The 12,860-nt window shown below is 42.4% G+C and overlaps 1 protein-coding gene across 17 annotated transcripts in view; it reads right to left on the bottom strand.

Annotated features, from left to right (window-relative positions):
* RUFY3 (RUN and FYVE domain containing 3) overlaps positions 1–10,924 on the bottom strand; it is a 76,266-nt gene extending 65,342 nt beyond the window's left edge. For 5 of the 17 annotated variants that reach the window (XR_016349507.1, XR_016349509.1, XR_016349510.1 and 2 more), the window contains exon 1: positions 10,589–10,922. Coding sequence is in view for 13 of the 17 variants with exons in the window: in XM_089778134.1 (XP_089634260.1) it covers positions 10,589–10,856 (268 nt within the window). In the remaining 4 variants the exon portion in view is untranslated. Of the gene's footprint in view, positions 1–2,986; positions 10,529–10,588 lie in introns of those variants that run through there. The other 12 variants (XR_016349508.1, XM_089778137.1, XM_089778139.1 and 9 more) reach the window with 8 other exon arrangements.
* Between the last annotated feature and the right edge of the window lie 1,936 nt (positions 10,925–12,860).

Below are 12,860 nucleotides of genomic sequence, written 5' to 3'. Positions count from 1 at the left end.
ATAGACCTTTGGTCTGACCCAGTATAACTGTTCTTATGTTCCTGTTCTCTCAGCTCCACTCCCTTAACCAGCATCCAAGTGTTGGTAGCCTTCATAGTTCAATCCCTTACAGCAGGAGTGGGAAAACCTAAGGCTCAGGGGACAGATGCCAACCCCAGCTTGCCTGGATCTGGCTCCTGAGACTCAGGGCTGCCCCCCAGCACTGAACCCAAGCTGGCGCTCCAGCTCCCCGACTACCCCACTGAGGGGCTGGAGCACACAAAATCTACTACGCTGGTTCCCCCTAGACCAGGGCTACTCAACTTTGGAAGCTCCAGGGGCCACAATGATACTCACAGCACATGCCGAGGTCCACAACTGAAGTGTGGTTGCATATACATGCAAATATATATACAAATAGCTTTTCACACTGATGGGCATGAATACCAAGATTAAGGCAAGATTACACAACACACAGGCCCCATTTCAGTCAGTTCTGCTGATACTAATAAAATGCAATATTTACCCGATTTCCACCCATATGACAGCACTTTTAATGAGCAATGACAATCCAGAAATTTAACTACTAAAACGCATATAACAGAAAACCATTATATTGATTACTTTTTTGTTTTGGCTCCCTCCCACAGGCCACGTGTTGAGCCCCATGTAAACCCAAACTGCACTGTGGGCTGCAAACAGCCAGGCCACGCGCTGAGTAGCCCTGCCCTAGACTCTGGTGTGGGAGGAGAACGTGGGGAGGGTCTTTCTCCTTATTAGCCAGGGAGCCACGTGAGGGGTTTGTTTTTGTTTCTCAAATTGTGTGTGGCCTCCGGCTGATTTTTCTGTCAGTCATTGGCCCCCTTTTTTCATATAGAAGAGGGTACCAGTGCCTTTGCTATCACTGCATACTAATATTATGGTTAAAGTTGTATCAGCACTTTCATCATAAACCAGGTTTTCTTGGTGTTATCTCCCCCAAACATGTTCTAAGGGACCAGACAGAGTCCATACCCCAAGAAATAAGCTAGTTTTTTAAAATTAGAGATAAACATCTATCTGCTTTCAGTTTTATGATACATTAATGAAAGTATCTGAAAAGAATTTTAAAAACCAAACGTATTTGGAATATTCTTCAATATTTTCCATTAGCATCTGATATTTAAAATATAGTTATAACATTGAGATTTGAAAATTAGCTACCGTGTATCCAAAGTAATTAGTTTGGTACAAGATTTTCTTTCAGTATTAATGCTTAAAGTTGTCTTTAGAGATATATGGTTTAATTGGTACACAATCATATTAGTTAAGATATATTTTCAACATCTTCTATGAATAGGACTATGGAGTCATATGAAATTTAAGCAGAAGAGGGCCAAAACTGGAATCATCCAAATTCTATTGCACCATAAACTTTAGGGTTTATATGAAGTGGGATCTGAATCTAAATAATCTATGGGTTAGAGAATCAAGATCTACCTGAATAGGGTTTCTAAAGCCATAACAGCCTTCCCATCTCCACTATCAGAAACAGCCCAAGAACCCCCAAACACCATTAAGATGTACAGTACTTTAACAACTCAAAGGGGTAGCTATGGTTCATCACAGTAACCCACACTATTCTAAAGAACATTCTATGAAAAGCAAATACTATAAGAGAAAAATTCAAAGAACATTTGAATTAGGTTTAAGGCTAACACACACACACCCACACAGAAATTCAAAGTCAAGCATGTCAGTTCCTCCTTACATCTCCCATTATTTATATTACTTCAGAAGCTGTAGGGGTCTCAAATGTGTGTATTATGGCACCTCAGCACAATGGGACACACTTAAGATGGAGTTTTAGCCTTTTACTTTAAAGTGTTTTGCTTCTGTCACTCTGCATTACTTTGCTTTTGTGGGTATATTGGAACTAATAGATTATCTATCTTTAAAATGATTGGACAGGTAAAGTTTAAATTATCTTTTTTACCTGGGAGAATCTTATTTAATTTGAAGGGCAATCCCATCTAGCAAAATATCAAATAATAAAATATTACAGTGGCAATCAAGTGGTTTGGCATGGATTTACATCATGACAGTTAGTGAATAGAGAGTCTAATACTGAAAGGTATACTTCAATTGGTGTTAGTCATTCCAATAGGAGTTGAGCATTTTACAGAATTTGGTGCTAAGTGATTAACTGATGACCACTAAACATGCTTCCACACATTATTTACTATGATTTCCTTTGGAAGAGAATAGGGGAGGGTTTTCTTTTTTAGTTTTAGCAAAGCTTTATATTGTTTTTTCTATTGTCCCAATCTGACTATATTTGTCCTAGACATTAAACTGCTTTTACCACCAGCCACATCACAAATAATAATTAATTCCCTTAGAAAACTTAAAAAAAATGTGTTTTATAAATCCATACTGCAGGCTTCAAAGCTATCTTAAATAAGAGCACAAAATTCCCAATAGTATTATCACCTGATAGGAGATAGAATTGCCCAGTTCCTTGGGGCGTCTCGAAATTTCTCCTCAAATCACATATTAATCAGAATTTTACTGATGTGCTCCCTTTTTGAATGCTGCTTGTTTACAAGACAGCTACAAATTTCTTAATATCCAGTGTTTAAATATGTAGATCACAATAAAATGCATCATTATAAAAATATTCATGGTTTGTTTTGCATGTGTTGATATGACAATACAGAACCGTACCTCTTATAATGATGCAACTTTGGGTTTCTACATCAAACCAAAATACCACATTTCTGGCACTCTAACAAAAGGTCTGATTTTAAAATATACTTCAGAATCTTGTCAGAATTTATTAGATCTATATATTTTTGGCTAAGGCATATGCAATTTTGTCCATGTTTTCCAGATTATGTAAGCCCTTGAGTGGTGAACCCTCCCCCTCATACATACACACACACACACACACACACACACACACTCACTCTGTAGTGGTAACAATGAGACGGCTGCAGGGCTCCCAAGGTAGAGAATTTGACCATACCTTCATGGGTAGGTTCTGGGTCGGGGGTAAGTGAGATGTCATCCAGCTCGCGCAGGCAAAGCCATTCTCCATCCATAGACACTCGGAATTTGCAAAGATAAATGGTCTCCATGGCAGCCTGCGTGATCTTGTCTGTAGTGGGGGTTGGCATATCGCTTTGAGGCGTCAGGGCAGACATGATGACTCAGCTGGTACAACAAAAAAGAACTAAAAGGAAAAGCCTTCTGATGATGAGAAGAAGAAATACCTGGCTGCGTAAGAACAAATATGCTCAAATCACAAACTGCGACAGCTTCTGTATGAAAAAGCAAGGTATAAATGATGCTCCTCTTCTCCGTCTCCTCCTCCTCTCTCTTCCTTAACTATCTTTTTCCTCAGCTGTGCTAGATGCTATTAATCCTAAGCAACTACAGAAAACCTGGCCACTGCATTAGAAAAAAGCTTCCTTTGCTAGTTACCAAAACTAAGAAAAAACAAAATAATATAAGTCTATAAGAACAGATATCCAGAATTGCTAGAATCCCTACTAGTCTGTCTCACCCGATAAGCCTGGACACAGAGTGCTAACAGGATTGGTTGTGCGCAGCAAGCAGGGTGTTGACCAAAATGGCTGACTAATGAACTGAACTGAAAATTCAGACTCATGTGACCAGCTGCTCAGATCCTAGGGCAAGCAATTCCCAGGATGCTCTATAGATGCTGCTGATGCAGGGAGAGCAATTAGACTGATCTTGCTCACATCAGCCACAGCCTCTTTTCAGACTATGCTAGTCAATCTGCGATCAGGCATAACATACTGCACATATTTCTCATCGGTCCCTGTGATGGAGAACAGAATGTCAACGTGATAACTACAAAGAGAGAGTTGTACTCATTTCATATGCCTGGGTGCTTCAATAGAAATCAAATTGAATACCCTTACTTTTAGGTGTATCTCAAGCATAATTTGCACATCTTCCAGTCAGTTTAAATGTTTCTAAATAACTACCTTTTAAACTAGTAAGGCCCACCTAAACAATTACTACATGGATTTACTCTCTCAGATAGTAACACAATGAGAACAAATCTTCTAGTGGTACCTATATGAAATGCATCATTGACCCAGATTTTAGCCCTCACTTTTTTCCCTGGTATTATACAGGCCAGATTGCTACCTAAAAATTAAAATTCTCCATTAAAAACTGGGTGACTTTGGGTAAATCCAACTATAAGCTGTTAGCACTGAACATTAAGTAAAAATTTAAAGACATAATTTTGTTTTTTAAAAAGTAACCCTGCCTGGTATCTTACAGGTGACTGGACTCTTTGTGCCCTTTACAGTTCCTCAGGTGAGGCGAGAACTGCAGCCTATTCTGTGTATGACTCTATCCTTTACCCAAGCTGATAGCTCAAGAAATCAGTGATTTCAAGGTCAATGTCTAACCACAGTTAAGCTACATGACAGGACATAGCCACCACTGAAGGTACCAGACAATAACCTCCTGTTTTTTAATAAAGTTAATCAAGATTTACATTAATTCCAGTCCTCACTGACTGCAGTGTTGCGTATGAATGCCATTTTGTTGATATGGGCGCAGTTCAATCTAGACATTTTAGATTTAAGCTTACAGGAACAAAGTATTACACAGAAAACCTCCCCCTTCTCCCCCCAAAAATCAAATGTACACAGAAAAACCTGAATAATGTATTTGCATGTACAGAAATATCAGCAGTTTGAAATGTCCAAACTGACATTTAACTACAAAATTCAGTTCCCCAATAAATGTGTCTCAAAAAAGAGAACAGAACACACTCATCAAGTTTATTTTCACCGTATTCATGGAACTGGAAAAAAAAAGTCAGCAATAGTTTGCAGTGGTTATTTCCAATAGGCAGAGAAAAGAAGTTGCTTACTAATATCATCAGGAGTGTAACAACTGATTATTTAGAATATGCACACAGACTCCTTTTAGATAAAACAAACAGTTCTGTAGTGTATTATTATACTGGTAATACACATAGCGCACATGGTAACAATTACAGATAGCTTTCAATATTTGGATTTTATCATTACCATCACCCTAAAGCACAAAGTTTCTCCATATTTGCTATGCGAGTCTAGAAGATGTGAGCCTCAACTCTTTGAAGGTTTTTGAAAGATATAGCTGATAAAACTGAGAAATTGGCAAATAATCCTTTAAACTAGATGCTTCTTATTCAATAAAATATTGCAAACATGAGCAATTAACTTGCAGACTTATCTCAAGGTCCAAAAATGTTGTAGAATATAATTAGATAAAATATTTATAAAATGACTAACACCTTCAGACAATCCTGCAATATTTCACGGGTGCAGGACTTTAATATCTTGGCATGTGACCTGCACAGAATATGTTGCTAAGATCTCAATTTACAACAGTTAAAATTTAAAAAAAATGAAATCAAATTCACTCCTCTCTACACTGATTTGCTTTCTTTAAGCACTGCTCTTACTGGACAACAAACCTAGATGGTCAGACTCTTTATCCAGTTAGTTGTGTTTTCAAGTTCAAATGCAATTCCATAATACTTCAATGTTTATACTTTAAGGACTGTAGGTGAATGTTTGAGCAACAAAACCACACAAAATTAATCAATTTATTAGCATTAACTGTCATTTTTGTTAAATCCAGTTTTGCTTTGTTAGTACTATTAAAACAAAACCTGAATTTTGACCAACACTGGTCTTTAAATGACACTTGGAAAATATGGCAAAAAAATCTGTGGTACCTTAAGGCTGTTCTACCTTTTTATAAAATAACTACAACAGGCTTAGAAACTCTAATTTCATATATGGTCATATTCAACAAAGAATGAAGCCCTTGAGTATGTTATTTGAAAGACTGGCTGAATTATTTTAAAGGCATTTGATACATGTTTCTGAATCCAAGAATTCTTTTAGTGTTCTCTGGAATTGAAAGTACTGGTGGAGTCCTGACTTTTTATTTTAAAACATATTCAGATCTTTTCTTTGCAAACACATTCTACATGAAAGTTGATATCCACAACATCCAAGAGTTCTGAAAGAACAACAGTTGCTAAAAAAAAGTATGATTACATGACAAAAATCAGCTGCTACAAGAGAGAGCAAAAACTATACTTATCTGTAAAAAAGCAATAGACACAGGCATTGTGGGATTCATTAATGGAGATTGCCTATCTCCTAGAACTGGAAGGGACCTTGAGAGGTCATTGAGTCCAGTCCCCTGCCTTCACAGCAGGACCAAGTACCATCCCTGACAACGGGGGATTCCCCAGCTGATCCTGGGCTCTGCGCAGCATTTCCCCGAAACCTGGGGTCAGCTGGGGACTCCCCAGCTGATCCCGGGTTCTGTGAAATGCTGCGCTGGAACTCAGGGATCAGCTGTGTGGCAGCTGCCCCTTCGAAACACCGCCTAGGGGTTTCAAAGTGGCAGTGCAGCACAGCTGATCCCTAGCTCAGCTGTACAGTGCTGCCACTTTGAAGTATCCCTTCTTTCCCCCCCTTTTGCTGCCTCTATCTGACAGAGGCAGGAAGAAGGGGGGTAAAGGGGGAGAAATCAACTAGTCAACTGATTATCCGATAATCATTTGCTTATCAGATAGTCAATCAGCCCTTAGCCTTAACAAGGAAGAGCCTGCCAACTCAGTACAAATTCAGAGATGGGGCGTAGAATAAAATGGCAAAGTTTGGGGTTATTCAAGATGTCAGAAAACTGAGGAATTACAAAACATACTACCAATGCCAGATAAATGAACAACACTGGCAGATGCAATTCAATGAAGATGAATACTCAAATACACAATAATGGTATCTAAATTAACTGTAACCACTCCAAAAGAAGATCCATGCAACACTGCAAACAACAGGATAAAACTGGACAGTGTACACATATCTCCAGGTTTTATGGTAGTAGCAAACTAACCCCTAACTGCCAGGAATCAGGAAGAAGCTTCTACTACAGACAAATTACTCATTACTTTCCACAATGGGATTTCTGGTGTGTGTGTGTCTGATGAATTTGTAGGGCCACAAACAGGCTCTAAGATTAAACAGGACATCAATTGTGATCCAGCATGGCAGCTCCTAATTTCCAAATGAAATTAATTCTGATAAAAATCAGATTTCCCCATTCCCCAGCTTTGTCATTTGCAGACGGAACAACACTAACATTCAGTGTCCAAAAATTTTTCCGTCATCTTTTACCTTGGCAAGATATAAAAAGGCAGTGACAAAATAGTCACTCTGCATGACTTACCTCAGATTTCTACACTTGCTTTCAGTGGCTGTACCTCAATTGGCAACAGCAGCATGCCTACCCTACAGCTCAAGAGGTACTATCTTCCTTTCTACAAATATAAACTTCCTGAAACTATTATTTCTGCATGAAATATTCCCCAGTCAACTGAGTTAGTCTGTAACTGGAAAAATTAAACAATGAATAGTCTAGTAGCACCTTAAAAGACTAATAAAACATGCAGATGGTATCATGAGCTTTCGCAGGCACAACCCACTTCAAGTTAAATGCTTGTTCAAAACATTTTGTAGTACAGTACAGTCACTTACTAGTAAAAGCCTATTAATGTAAACGAATGCCATAACCAAGGCAAACTACATTTCAACAGAAAGTACTTTATTATTATTTATAACAATCATAACCTTGATGTCAGGCATAACTCAGCTGATCAGTAAATGCTGGAGAAAGCCCCTTTATACATCTCAATCCCTCAACTTCCATAATCTTGAATTGCCAGGAAATACCCCTTCCCATTACTGTAGCTGTATTTAAAACTCTTTTCTCCCTTTACTGCTGTTCTGGGAGGGATTAAGGCTCACAAAGTGCTTTTACAGTCTTGACTGAAAGACATTATAAGTGCCAAATACACACACAATCTCACTATTCCTTTTTGTTTACCATGATTTCTAAAACGATGGGGGTAGCAAAGGTTAGGGAACCCAAAAGAACCACACACGCAAGCCAAAGTTTCAATTTTGGTTGCGTAGGAATGCAAAGCAGAAAAATATTGTCTGATGCAGGGATTGTGTCTCAAACCATGGCAATATGAATAAGGGATATTAAAAAGTCTCAGTAAAACAAGGCTGGACCTCACTGTTACATATCAACACAGAGATCTTCTGAAAGAGAGAGGCTTTGTGGGGTATGTGTGTTAGGGGAGATTTTTGTATTTTATAAAACTCACATTAAATGTGGTATGATTCTGATACAAATTACTTATGAAAAATCATCTTTTTTCCCTTCCTTTCTTTTATATATATTTATGCTGAAGCCTCTCTCTATTCAGGTCCTTTCTTTAGGAAAGGAGTGAGCACCAGAATGTTCTCTCACACCTGAGAAAAACCAATAGTGCAAAGAGACAGGGACTAACTGTCCTGTTTTAAACCTGAAGCCCTAATGAGGAAAGCAGAGTCTGGGGCTAACAAGGACCACATAAAAAGAAGCTCTCCTAAATTTAGAAGGGTTTAAATCAAATACTGCAAACTACTAGCTTCCTGAACCTGCTGGGGCAGTTAAGCTTCCTATGTTGGCATTAAACCTCAGAAGACAGCACATTGGAGAAAAAACCTGAATGTTGACTTGGGGATTTTTATGTTTGGAGGGTTTTGGCATACCTCCCTTCCCAGTTCAGGAAAGAACAAACAAAGCTTTTACTTCACTACAGAGAGATGAGAAAGCACATGCAAACTGTTTCATGAAAGCCAGACCAACCACCCAAGGCATACCTGTAACATCTTTATATACCATTCCATCAATTAAAAACACCCACTTCACAGAGCACTGTACTACTAATAGAATAATTATAAAACTCAGGGATGCCTTAATAAGTTGTGAATTCTCTGAGACCACCAAGCCAGCAGGTAAGTGGGACTAGTCTGCGGACTGAAACAAAGCAAATCCCTCCAGAAAAACGCCCCTGTAAACACTGTTTTATTGTTAATTCCGCAGAATGAGACTTGGCAGAAAAGTCTAGTGCCACTGCCCAAAACTAGTGCCAGCAAATGAACAAGTGTTGCTACAGCTTGTGATGCAGAAAGACAGAATGAGAGCGAGGATGAAGAATGTTGACCTGAATGCAAGTTTGACCCAGGAAAAGCAGACAAGCAGCACCATGGGAACAATTTATATTTTCCTCTTCCCTTTACTTCCTGCTAGGTCACTACATCATTCTCTCAGCCAGCAAGCAGGAATCTTGACACAGGTTGCCACATACACAGCTATCACTGTATAAATGGAACAGTATAGCACACCAGAGATTATATATTTGTTACTAGGCTTCATCCAAAGATTCCTGTATTACCAACAGCTAATGCAGAGCAACAACAAGGAAGAGAAAAGCATAATGATTAGGAATCTTGAGTTCTTATATTCGTTTGACTCCCTCAGGCATGGGCAAACCCATGATGCTCTCTGGTCTAGTTTCCCCATTTGCACAATAGATTCCTACTCAAAAATGCTACATATTAGCAAGAAAACCTTGAAGAATGCCAAACTCTATACGCTTGCAATGGAGTTTGCTAGCCACTTCCACACTACTGCATATCCAGTCTGTGCTAACGCATCAAAAATAATGTACCCCCTCTCAGACTACAAAACAACCCCCAGAGTTACATCACACACATCAGAGACTATACATGTAGATCTTTTCAACCTTGTCTACTGGAGAGAAACCCCCCCACACTGTATAACACCTATTTGCTTTGGGACCCAGTCACAGGAAGCAGTCAAAAACTGGCAGGTCCTTCCCCATAACAAGGGGAATGGAGTGGAAAGAAAAGGCTCAGGAGTGGCAACTGAGTTGGTGCATGAACATACCAAGCATTTCCTTTCCATGCATATTCCACAACTTCGAAGGCCCTATCAGAGCCCTCCTGCCTCCCAGCATCAGTTCAGACTGTACTCCCAAGTCACTCTCCTGTTGGGGAGAGGACAGTGATATGATGGACAAAGGGCTACAGGCCCTCTCTTCCGAAAATTTTGCCAACCAGTTAAAGGGCCTATTGGTGTGATGTCCCCATAGCCAATGGAGGGGGCCATTCCTCTCGGGATACAACCCACTCTTTCCTGCCAGAAAGAGCAGATCCCCAAAGCCCACAACAATTTGAACACAACGAATCCAAGTTATGACACACAAGCCACTGACAGATCCCCTGCAGCCTCCTCAAGCTACCAAGTCAGCCCACCGGGCGACCCCATATCCCAGCTGGCTGCTGAAAAAAAAATCAGCTGACGCTTCGGTACCAACCTTCCCACCCGAGGGCAGCTTCCCAGCAGTGACCCACGCCGGCGGGGCCGCCTTCTCCCTCGCCAACGAGACCGTGCAGGGGGGGAACCCCAAACCCTGGCTGCCCAGGGCCGTCTCGAGGGGCAGAGCCCCTGGGTTGGAAGAACGACGCCAACCCGCAGGGAAGGGGGGGGGGGCTTTCCAGCTGCACCCCCCAGCAGGACCCACGTTCAAGCCCAGGGAAGGGGCGAGCAGGGGGCGGGGAGTCCCCGCACTGAGCTGGGACTGGGGTCCGGAAAGGGACCGAGGCGGGCCAGGCCAGGGCACGAGGCATGGGGGGGGGGGGGGCGGGTCACTACTCACGGGTGCCGGCTCGGTCCTGCCCCGGGGAGCTGAGCAGCAGCACGGGCAGGGCGGCGCCGCCGGGGGGTCTCCACACGCTGCGCGGCTGCAGCCCGGCGGGCGCGGCGGCGGCGGCTCCGTGGCCCGGATAGAGCAGGAAATAGGGGGGCGAGTCGGGGGCCGCGTCGCCGGGCGAGGGGCTGCGCTGCTCCATGGCGGGGGGCCGCCCCGCGCCGGCGCCGCCCGGGCAACTTTCCCCGCCGGGCAGCGGCGAGTCCGTCTCCGCCATGGACCCCGGCCCCGCCCGCCGCAACGGCCGGCCCCGCCCCCCGCAGGCAGCCCCGCCCGAGGCCCCGCCCCCCGCAGGCAGCCCCGCCCCCTGCTGGGCTTAAATCCCCCCTCAGATTCCCCCCCCTTTGCAACCGCCGCTTCACTGGTTAACCCAACCGTTCTCAACCGTTCCCTCGCCCCAAGGGTGCCCCCCCCGAACCTTCCCCCGCCCATTCAGCCCCTGAAGGTGTCTGCCCCCCCCCCACTCCCTTCATAGCGGGCCCACAAGCTAAATAGGAGTCACCAGCGTGACACTGTTGCCAAAAAAAGCAAAAGTGATTCTCAGACGCAGTCCCAGGAGCGTGGCGAGCGAAACGCAAGGGCTGCGTCTAGACGGGCACGATTGTCACAGAAAAGTGTTGCCCTGAAAAGCATTTGCGGAAAAGCGCAGCTAGATTGGCACAGACGCTTTTGTGCAAAAGCACTTTTTGTGGAAACGCGTCCGTGCCAATCTAGACGCGGTTTTGCACAAGAAAGCCCTGATCGCCATTTTCGCCATTGGGGCTTTTTTGCGCAAAACAGTTTTTAGCTGTCTACACTGGCCCTCTTGCGCAAATATATTTGCGCAAGAGGGCTTTTTCCCTGAATGGGAGTAGCATAGTATTTGCAGAAGAATACTGACAATCTTACATTAGACCGTCAGTGTTCTTCTGCAAAAACAAGCGGCCAGTGTAGACAGCTGGCAAGAGCTATGTCTACACTGCAGGCTTTTTGAGCGAGAACAGCTGTTATTGCACAGAAACTTGCAGAGCATCTACACCCGTGTTCTTGCTCAAGTAAGTTTACAGTAAAGCGTTGGAAAACAGGGCTTCTTGCGCAAAAGTTATTCCTCTCCCCCATGAGGAAGAAGCCCTCTTGTACAAGAGCTCTTCCACAAGGAGGCAGTGTGGACCGGCAACGGGTTTCTTGCGAAAGAAAGCCCTATGGCTAAAATGGCCCTCAGAGCTTTCTTGCACAAGAGAGCGTCCACACTGCCCTGGGCGTTCTTGCGCAAAAGCACATGGCAGTGTGGACGCGCTCTTCTGCAAGACCTTTTGCATAAGAACTCTTGTGCAAAACAGTTCTTGCACAAAAAACCTGCAGTGTAGACGTAGCCAAGAAGTCATTCTTCCGCTCTACTCTGCATTGATTAGGCCTCAATTGGAGTATTGTGTCCAGTTTTGGGCACCACACTTCAAGAAAGTTGTGGATAAACTGGAAAAGGTCCAGAGAAGAGCAACAAAAATGATTAAAAGCTGAAACTATGACCTATGAGGAAAAACTGAAAGAACTGGGTATTAGTTTAGAAAAGAGAAGACAGAAGGGACATACTAGCTTTCAAGTACCTAAAAGGGTGTTACAAGGAGGAGAGAGAACAATTGTTCTCCTTGAACTCTGATGATAGGAAAAGAAGCAATGGGCTTAAATTGGGGTTTAGATTGGACATTAGGAAAAACTTTCTGTCAAGGCGGTGAAGCACTGGAATAAATTGTCTGTGAATGTTGTGGAATCTCCATCATTGGAGATATTTAAGAGCAGGTTAGACAGACATCTGACATGAATGACCTAGATTGTGCTTGGTCCTGCTGTAAGGGCAAGGGACTAGTCTTGATGACCTCTCAAGATTCCTTCCAGTTCTAGTGTTCCTTGATTTTACTTTTGTCAATATAACCTATAATGTCACAAATATTAAACATTACTTTAAAAACTTCAGTGATATGGCAGTTAACTTCTGCCTAAGTCATTTGAATTTCCAATTCATGTTCATTTTCTCCTTCCCATACATTTTACCCAATTTATCATTTGTGTCTCCGTACTATTTGTTCTCCATCTCTCTCAAGAAAAAAATGTCTGCAGTGCCGATTCGTTCTCCAGTGCCTAAATTTAAATCATAACAATAGGAGGGGAGGAACCTATCAATTTTCCTTTCATTTTCCCTGTTGAAAGGACATCACTTAAGACTCACTGCTTGATGAACAGCAAT

This window comes from Pelodiscus sinensis, chromosome 4 (genome assembly GCF_052426305.1).
Source record: "Pelodiscus sinensis isolate ZL-2025 chromosome 4, ASM5242630v1, whole genome shotgun sequence".
In the NCBI taxonomy this organism is placed as follows: Eukaryota; Metazoa; Chordata; order Testudines; family Trionychidae; genus Pelodiscus; species Pelodiscus sinensis.
The sequence above is the reverse complement of the archived record's forward strand: the minus strand, read 5'-3'. Positions and strand labels throughout refer to the sequence as shown.